The sequence below is a fragment of the Nanorana parkeri genome, unplaced genomic scaffold (assembly GCF_000935625.1).
Source record: "Nanorana parkeri isolate BGI_ZX_2015 unplaced genomic scaffold, ASM93562v1 scaffold767, whole genome shotgun sequence".
Classification (NCBI taxonomy): domain Eukaryota; kingdom Metazoa; phylum Chordata; class Amphibia; order Anura; family Dicroglossidae; genus Nanorana; species Nanorana parkeri.
Genome location: NW_017307035.1, coordinates 512,890 through 523,457, shown reverse-complemented (window position 1 = coordinate 523,457; position 10,568 = coordinate 512,890). Strand labels below are relative to the sequence as shown.

General features: G+C 36.6%; 1 protein-coding gene across 2 annotated transcripts in view; it reads right to left on the bottom strand.

Annotated features, from left to right (window-relative positions):
* Nucleotides 1–10,568, bottom strand: part of SEZ6L (seizure related 6 homolog like) — a 309,976-nt gene that overhangs the window by 52,092 nt on the left and 247,316 nt on the right. For both annotated transcript variants that reach the window (XM_018564635.1, XM_018564634.1), the window contains 2 exons: nucleotides 6,383–6,577; nucleotides 4,680–4,818 (listed from right to left, as the gene is read on the bottom strand). In XM_018564635.1, the coding sequence (XP_018420137.1) occupies nucleotides 4,680–4,818; nucleotides 6,383–6,577 (334 nt within the window). The remainder of the gene's footprint in view (nucleotides 1–4,679; nucleotides 4,819–6,382; nucleotides 6,578–10,568) is intronic.

Here is a 10,568-nt window from a genome sequence, read left to right as displayed (position 1 = left end):
GATGCTTTTTGATTTTTTACATTTATAGACTGATAATTAAATATATTTGTGATTATTTCTATAAAATATCTTATTTACAAATATACATTTAATGCAGGGTGCTTCCATGCTTTAGTATATTCTGGGCAATGCTTGGCTGCTGAATAAGAAAAGCCAGCACTAGACAACTCTCATCCTATGTTACCTTTCAGCACAAAAAAAAAATAATTTGAGGGGATTGGCTGTCCAGTGATTAAATAAATGGAACAAGCTCTGGTGCAGTAAGAGCAGGCATAATTGTTGGCATTTTCTTGGTGTACTGCACACAGGCATAGGAAGTCCATTGATTTCAAAGGATACTCTTAAGAACTGATAAAAGTAATGGTAATATATAATCAAATATCCAAAGAGAACTTTGCTATACACCTTAAAAATGTAGATTTAAAAAAAACAAAAAACTAAACAGGTTATCTTTCATTTTTCGATGTGGTAAATGAAAGCAGTCTACTTAACAATGCTTGGCTTTCACACATAACTGCAAGTAACCATTATTAGCACAATCCTCTAAAAATATCAACTCAATGCCACAAAATATACTTTGCTGTACAGTATGACTCCTAGTCCTGTCAATTCTCTCTAGTGTCAAGCTTAAAATAAAAAATAATGGTATAGGTCCGGGGTAGGCAACCTTGGCTCTCCAGCGGTGCTGAAACTACAAATTCCATAAGGCATTGCAAGCCACAGGCATGACTCCCACAGGCAGAAGCATGATGGGATTTGTAGTTTCAGCACAGCTGGAGAGCCGAGGTTTGCCTACCCCTGGTATAGATTATCATTTTAGATGCTACTTACAACACACTCATATACACACGTCTTTAAATATACATCAGTATATTTAAAGAGGAACTTTATCCATATCTTTAAAATGACAACAAACACACCTTTTAGAAATGTTTAGCAATGACAATCTACAAACACATACTTCTAGATAATTGCCGGCTTTGTATTATTTGCATGTCGTATTTCTCTTTTCTTCCCCAATCTTCTGACTGTGGCCATTTATACTAAGGTCAGGTTAATCCATCTCCCTTTTCTTCCTGGAACTCTGGCACATGTGACTAGGACATGTGACCATGCACATCATCTCAGCGGGAAAACAATGCCTTTTTTTGAGATGTCGCAAAATTTTGCAGTTTACAGATGAGATTTCCCAGCAATGGACTGTGATGTAACCTTCCCAGATGCGACGCTTGGGCATATTACATCATTAATGCCCAAGAAGACCAGGAAATAGAATAACATTTTTTTTAAGTAAAATAAAAATATGTCTGTTTAGCTAATGAATGTAAGATGATTTCATATCAGCATGCAGAGCTGAAAGCTGATGTTATTTTTAGTTAAAGGGTGTAAAGGCCCACTTTAAGAACTTTGTATTCATTACTTGAGTAATAAACCTGGTTTCGAGAATTTAGCATTGATATGTATTGCTGACTATTCTTTGGCTACACAACCTTCGGGGGAAACAGCATTTTAATTATCATATCTAGCAATCATTATGCCAAAACAATAAATAACAACAGTCAGCAATCAACTGAGTAACAACATTCAGTTATTTATGTGCCCCTCTGTTTATTATGCCTTTTGCACAATTCTGTAATTGTTAATTATTCAGTTATAATTCGGCTGGAGATTGATTTTCTCATTTTTAAAATGCTAGGACAGAAATAAACATAAAAGTATAATTTAATATGCTGAATGATAAATACTGCCAGCGCTGAATAAATGCATGTCTGCAGCTTGGTCTAGAATGATAATGAGATTTTATTATATAATTTACCTAACTCTTAGAACAGTTGTAAGATGAAAGGACTGTCTATGGTGGATGTATTCAAGTTATAGGTTTTTCAAAGGACCATAGGCTTTGTATACAAAGTACAACACAGTTTTGTGCAGCAATCAATCAAAAATCAAATTTCAGCACTTAGCGTAAACCTGTTTTAATCCTCGATAATTCAAACTCAGCATAGAAGAAAAAAAATAGTTTGAGGTTACGTTTGTTGAAAGCAAAATGTCAAAACAATTAGCTGATCCAAACATATAGGTGCCTGAAGTTATATGGCCATATATGCTGTGGAGTCAATCTCAACCCTAAAAATAAACCTCAACTGCCTATTTCTTTGGATCTGTTGATCCTTTTGACATGCTGGTTTCACTGAAATTGCAATGCTTATATATTTTTCACCACCTGCTCAGTTTGAATTGCCCAGATTTGTGACAGGTTTCCATGATAAGAGATAAGTCAACAGTCCTACTGGGATAGATATATAAAAGGTAATGGAATTGTTTAAAGCGGAACTCCAGGCATGTCAGTTTGGCTGATCATTACCTTAGCTGAGAACACAGCTAGTAACACGATAGGCCATCTAGAATTGCATTCAATCAGTCAACAGCCTGATTGCCTTGTACTGAGAGAGGGGAACAGGACAGCACAGTTGCTGCTTGTGCATTACTAAGCAGGGAGTACAGTGTGCATGTCTAATAAGCAGCAGAGTTGCTGCTCGTGCATTACTAAGCAGGGGGTACAGTGTGCATGTCTAATAAGCCAATATATAGCTGCCTAAAACAGACAATTAAATGTTATTTTTAAAACATTAACTCACATTGGTAAAATTACTTATTATTATAATGATACAACTTACATATACCGTATTTCTAAAAATATTTTAACTTTCTATTTTGTTTATATTTTAAATGATAGATATTTAATTTCCCTTTAACGATTTGCAGCTCTCAATATAACCCTGTGTAATTCAATTCATAATGAAAAAAATGCTAATTTCATTAAAATGCTACAGTAATGTTATTGCTACCAATACAAATTTCGCTGTTGCTATCCCTATAGGATACCAATCAATAAATAATCTGTTTGCGAGCACTGCATTAGTACAAAAATACAGTTCCACAATAACAATCACTCTCCCATATGATTATTGCTGCAGTAGTAATCATTGTACATACATTTTGCAGCAGAGAATGTTCACTCTGCATATTGAATGTTCACATTACTTACAGTTAGGGCTCGTTTACACCATATGCATTTGGGCTGTGCTGGCTGTTTTTCCCGTGCAGCCTGAATGCAAGACAAGGCAACTTGCCTTGTCATGGTTGTTGACAGATCACACCACTGCATTCTGATGGCGTGCACTTAAAAAGAACTGTGGCATGCTGTACTTTTTTAAGGCAAACTGCAGTGAGATGCGGCACAACCGCATCGCTCCGTGGTGAGCCCATAGAACTTAATGAAATGTCACTTGGGACATTTCAATAAAGTTCTAACAAAAAAAAGAACCAGTGTGATGCGGCTCGATTGAGCACATCGGCACTGTCCGGGCACAAGCGCACCAGCAGCCATGTGGTTGGGCGCGTCTGCTGGAGTGAACTAGCCCTAAAACTATGTCTGCTCTTCGGGGTTGATTTACTAAACGTAAATAGGCTGTTCACCTTGCAAGGGAATTTTCCCTTAGCTTAGTGAATGAGGTGACTTCATCATCCAAGCAAAAATATAGTTTTTTTTAAATTATCCTTGCACGTGATAGGGTATTCTTTGTACAGTAAATTTTTACCTCATTTACTAAGATAAGGGAATATAAGGGAAAATTCCCTTGCAACATAATAATTCCCTTGAAAAGTGAACAGCCTATTTGCTTTTAGTAAACCAACCACATTATCTCAAATTATATTCACGGAAAATAAAAAAAAGTGCTTTTAATTGCACATGATTGGATGACTGAAGTAAACACAGTAATTTCACCTGATCCACTAAACTGAGTGAATATTAATTTATCAAACTGAGCATTCACTTTGTAAAATTCTCAACTCCTTCAGCGTGTAAACCACAATGAGACATACACATCATTTAATGGAATTTATTTAAATGTTACTTGCTTCTATTTGATATGAATATACTGTATGTCTATCATAAGTGCTTTTTAGAATTGTTTTGTAGTCTGGCTTTCATAATCTAAAATTGTATTGACCACGTGATTTATAAATAATTCATTATCATAGAAGCTAAACTACGAAGTGAGACTCCTCTTATTTCCATGCTATCTTGAGCCAGAGGCAGTATTTAGAACATCTGCTGATAAGTGAAATTAAAAATAATTATTGTGGAAACTTATGAGGTTTTGGGGCATGGATGGTTACACTACAGGCTGAGATGAAGAAATCTCATTAGTTTTTTTGCTGGGCTGAGAACGAACGCACATTACAAATGGCTGCAGAACATAACCTTTGAAATAAGGGTGACTAGCCAACTGCTGTCAGTGGAGATTAATCCAGAAAAGCTGCAAGCTGAGTATAGATGGGGCATTTTTGGAACGATTCAACAAACATGTAATGAATACTCAAAAAATATCCAATGAAAGTGAATGGCAATAGAACATTCTAGGGAGGAAAATAATCGCTGATGAAAGATAACATGGATACAACGGGAGATATCAGACATGGATGGTCTTTCACTGCAGTTGCTTTTGAGAAATGATATTACCACATAAAGTACTGTATAATCAATTAGCAAATGTTAACAAATGATAGCATAATTACAAAATGTCCCTGGTATTCACATATGATAACTTCATTATAGAACACTAGTTGAATACTCATTGAATGTGCCCCAAAATGTTCTTGGCAATACTCACAGCTGTATATCAAGAAATATTCTTCGATCATCTCCCACATGGATTCTCCATATACAGTCTTCTCCCTCTGTGTACAGATCAGGCCAGTTTGGTGAGAGAATAACCCCAGCTGGAGTGGAGAGCTCTCCACCACACATTGCTAGAAGAATTTAAAAGAAAATAATCAAATCCCCAAAAGGGTTTCTAAGGATGATGAAGGATAGACAATGTACAGCCCAAACATTGAAACCTCATGGGCTTATTTAAAGAGAAATGACAGTTTATACTAATAATTTATAGCCCTCTAATTATGGAGATACAGAGGAAAGAATAAATATATATTTAAATTATCCTTTTATTTCAATAATTAATTAGACAAAGTTATGTCTAATTAATTACTGAAATAAAAGGATATTTTGAATATATGTTGTTTTTTGTCCTGGGTATCTCCATAATTGGAGGACTATGAATTATTAGTATATTTGATAAGGAGTTTTTCTTCCCAGGACAAAATATACATAAATAAGAAAATATAACTAGCTCTACACCTACTAAGATCCGTCTTATGGCATACTATGAATTACAGTTTAAACCAGCAGAAGTACTACATTGTATTTGTAACTGTTTTCACAAACTTGTCCTCAAGTTCTATGATTAGGTCTTGTTTTGTGGATATCCATGAAGGTAGCATTTACTGTTACTAAGACTCTTATAACTGTTTTTATTTAATGATGCCTTCAAAGAATACACTGTTGTGATGGAATTCAAGGACAGGTCTGACAAACACTTTGTTAAAATAAATCTGTCACAGATCTGGGTATTTCAAACTGATTATATGATAATCCAAGATATAGAAAGATGAAAGTGTATGTCAAACCAATCTAAAATCTCATATAAGCTTTAACATGTATCATTTCAAAAGTAATTTTCAATATTTTAGATTAAAATAAATAGCTGGTGATACTACCATGAAGGTACGTGTTTAGGTGTCAATGCTGTGTTCCTCTTTCCTAACTGTGAAGTATTTCATTTAAAAAAAAAATATTGTTTATGATGTATTGTGCTTTAGCAAACTAAATGCCATGTAATTGGTGTTTACACCTGCTTTAAGTTAAATGTTAACGTTTAGGTTATATGCACATCCTGACTGTAAAGGTTGAGCTTAGTCCTGACCGCTCCCACCTCTTGAGCTTCCCTGTTGAAGCTGCAGACCGAAAAGGAACCTCAGGAGAGGAAAGGGAGGAAAGGGATGGGTAAAGTTGATGGGTAAAGTTGATTTTGAGATTCTCATACAACTTCAGCTGCCCATATCTCTAGATTATGCATATGCTTAGTTTGAGTTACCTAGATTTGTAACAGGTTAACATTAGCTAAGTAAGTTTAACTGTCAGAAGATGTAAAGCACATACCAGAGATACATTTGAATGTCATATTTCTTTATCCTTACTCATGGTACAACTATATGTGCTAAGAAGCTACAAAATTCCCATCTCAGTGATTCTAAAACCATAAAGTGGTAATTAGCAGAAATAATACAATAACTTTACTTATGGCTACCCACTAGACAGAGGACATATACAAAAGTAGGGGTTCTCTGAATCCTACGTGCAGTATCCTACAGCAAATAGACACTATTCAGTGTGTTATGCCAAGCTTGTGGCTTTTGTAAAATACCTAAACTTACAGCTTGCAACTTAATCCTAGAAACAAAGTAGCTATCTTACCTCTGCAAAGAGGTTCTGTATCATTCCAGTAAGGATCCTTCATATTGATACACTCTATAATGGATGGTCCTTGTTCCAGAGAGTGCCCGGGATCACATGTAAACTCTACCACAGTCCCCATGCTGTAAGTTGGATCTGTTGTAGTGAAGTTTCCATTCTGAATGTAGGGTTCGTAGCAGTGTCCTCGTTCAAAGGCTGAATAATTGAGACAATGATCAGTAACAGCCATGATTTTCAATATTAAATAACATTCAGATTTACTTTGCTATATTTCTGGACAGCATCAGTCACATTTTGGACACCATTTTGGAGAACTATAAAATTGAAGTGCAATAATACAGCCAGCCACAATACGGAAAAGAACAGGGGCCAGCGGGTATACTGTGCTGGAAGGTTGTAAGGAAAATAATTATTCTACTACATTATCAGAAGAGACAAATGACATAGTAAAACAGTCAGTTACTTTGTACAGAAGGTAGTATGTTAAAATTGTTAAAAGGACAATTTGCATGCAGATAATGCCTGAAATTACAATTTTGATCTACAGTATGTGTTATTGTAGCTTAATGAATCAGGGGCAAACAGCCTTTTATGACTTGACCACTCTTTATAGTGTTAAAACCACAGTAACTGCAGTAAAAACAAAGTAAAATCAAATGTTGCTATCTAGTAAAGCAGTGTAAATGCAGGTAAGACAGCTCCCATATATGTATCTGTATATGTATTTTGCTGTTTACCTGGAGTTCAGCTTAAACCATTTTTTTTTTTTTTCACAAGTATTTTTTTTTATTGTGATAAGAAATATCAAACATTCATGTAATAACCAAGTACAAAGAAATATTGTAACTTACATAAAGTATATTCAATACCATAAGTGGGGGTGGGGGAGGTCTAGGGATCAAGCCTCGATGTACCTGATAAAACATTACCCTGTGCACAGTGCACAGCCGACAGATTCCCAATGTGCATCCTTGGGAGGCGAAAGTGGGATGTATAAGGTTTGTAGGCCCGAGGGTTGCTAAAAAATTGCATCAACATCCCTTGGAGTGGGTGGGCTCAGGGCTACGGGTGATATCGACTGGTGCCTGAGCTGAAGACTAAGAGAAATGCCCTTTGCTGTGTACGGGTATCACGGCTTATTTTAGGAAGAGAACCCAATATGGAGGCGGAGATAAAGAGTGATTGTATTCAGGGCTCTTAGGGAGTTGGGGAGATGGAGGAATCAGAGAGGAAAGAAGGCAGGAAGGACAGAAGACAGTTAGGGAGTAAAGGAGAGAGAGTCAGAGAAGGTTAGACTGTAGAGGCGGACAGAAAGAGAAAGACATTCATACATTCATTCCCACCCGCTTCCTTTGTAACTGGAAATACAGTGAAGGCGAATGAGAGAGGGGCAGGGGCAGAGGGGGCAACGGAAGTAGGCAGAGAGAGGGCGGGGCCTCAGGGGTGAGAGAGCCAGTTATTACTGAGTAAGGGTATCGTATGAGTCCGTGCCCTTAAATAGAGTTTTCAGGTACTGTTTTCAGGTACTGAGGCATGCAGGTCTATTCACTAAAGGGTGAAGAGTTTGGAGAAGGCAGGAGAAGTGAACAATCTAGGACAAAATAGCCGATTTGGAAAAATTCTCCAATTCAGCTCACTTTCCAGTTCAACTATGTTGTCCTGGATTGTTCCCTTCTCCTGCCTTCTCCAAACTCTTCTCCCTTTTGTGAATAGACCCCATGGTGTCTCTGTCTACTCGAGTTAGCCACTCTCTCTCATAGTTGGTGGATGTGTCGCCTTCCAGTGTCTAGGGATCACGGTTTTGGCTGCATTTAGCAGGTGTATTGACAGAGATTTCTTGGTGATGTGGTAGAATTAAACCATTATTTTAACCTTAACCCTAACTCTTGGCCATCTGGCACTTTATCCTTGAACTAACCTACTGTAACCTCTAACCTTGTCCCTTACGTCCATAAACGTGAACAGTAAAAGCATCAATGCTTGTAAGAAACAGCATTTTACATATGTTTGTAATCACTACCTTAATTTTAAAGAAGGGTCTCATCTAGTAACTACAGATGAGTAGGTTTAAAGGCCAACTCCTGTCTAAACCCTAACTATAGTAAAGAAGATATTTGAGGGACTGGTAAAGGACCACATAAAACAGTATCTACTAGAAAACAATATACTATTTGGATTATATCATTTGGATTTAGGAAGCAGCCAAACAGATCTACTTTTCCTTTTATGATGATGTGGGCAGCAAGTTAGACAATCGGGAGGCTGTGGGTGTATGATAGTTAGACTTTGCTTAAGCGTTTGACATGCTTCCTTACAGATAGCTCATGTGCAAGTTAAGTTCTCTCGGCTTGAAAATGGATAGAAGAAAATGTAAGGCAATCCAGTCACATAGGTTTTGCCACATGGCAACTAGTGAGGCCCAGAATTTGAGGCAGAGGTCCTGGAAACAGGTGGTTAGATTTCAGCAAGAAATTCAACTGGGCAAATAAATCAACGCCAGACTTATGACTGGGACATACACTAGAAACTATGGGGTAAATAGAATAAACTATGGGGTAAATAGGTAAATAGATTTAATGTAGATAGTATGTGTTATCTACAGTATATATGAGAGCCCCACATCTGACTCAACTGACTTTATTTAACAAAGAAGACTTAGGTGAAAAGAAAGATTGGTTCCCAAGCAGAGAGTCCTGGAAAGTTCAGTGTATCATGGAACAAAAGAACCAAAGTGTTTTGCATTGCTGACATTGACATATCTTGGTGAGTCCTTTGGGTGCACAAGAATCATCGCCAAGCTGGGGCAACCATGCTTGTGAATGCAAACCTGAAGTGTGAGCTTTCTGTAGGACAATTCTGTATAATTAGTTAACATTTGCTTACAAATGCCTAGCTGCACAAACGTGTCAGTTTAAAATCACACACAAGTCCCACTGTGGCCTCTCACATGGTATTAAGGCAAATGCTTACTGTTTTGTTTCCCAATTTTAATAACTGGGAAGAATGTAATATATATTTTTAATGTTAGACACCACACTTTTTAGTAGTGTGTAGTGGAAAGCATATTTTCTTAGCAGCTAGCTCATATCAATTCTGATCCCTGACATGATTTGATCCTGTGACAGATAGCAAGAAGAAATGAATAAAACTATGCAAAAACTGATTTATGAGACAGCATGGCAAAAAAAAAATACATGATGGTGTCTACAATATTTTCAGAGACTGCTGCCAGACAGTATTTCACAGAAGGTAAGATTGGGATAACAGCCATTGGGGTTGATTTACTGAAGATGTAAAGGATGTTCTTATTGCCTTAGCTTAGAGAATGAGGTGAAGCTAAGTGAACATTAACTTTACAAATAGTGCCCAGCACGCACAAGGAAAGTTAAAAAAAGATTTTTGCTCACTTGATTGGATGATTAAAATCAACACAGCTACACCTGATTCACTTAGCTAAGTGAACATTCTCTTTCCAAAGTGAACATGCTCTACACCTTTAGTAAATCCTTATCTGTAAAATATGCATAAAGAATTTTATCCACTGAAATATGAATATATTTCAAAAGAGGTTGCTGACAATGTTGAAGGTTTGGTCTTAGTACCCATGCACCCAAATGCATATGGCTGTAAAATAGACCCACTGAGACAATCACAGGGACACTAGTTACTGGTATGTTCTAAATGTTATGAGGTTGCAGTGATTGTGGAAAACAATTTTTAGTAGTAGATGTTGATATTGTAAGGAAATTGTGTAATTTCCGAGCTCTCAGTTTTTCTGGGGCAATAAAGTATGATTTGAAGAAAGTTAAGAAAAGCTGCAACTTATCTTATTAGTGCCCTAATGATATTGAAATAAATATATTTTTTTGGATTTTCACATTGTAATATGTTTACATTTTTAATGTTTCATTCCTCTCTTCTACCCTTAGCACTTGTTATCCATTGCAGAATAATATGGCCCTGTGGCTAAAGGCAAGGGAGAGTTAACACTGAACTCACGGCAGGAATTAAAAGCACCAATGTTTGCAATTATGAATTTATTTTAAAAAGTAATATACATATTTTAAAATGTAACCAATAAAATTACCTTAAAGCAATTTCGGGTATATAGCACCAGTGTATTAATGCACCTCTATTAATGTGTATCCTATGTTCTGCTGGCTGCTGGTTATCTTCAGCCACTGCA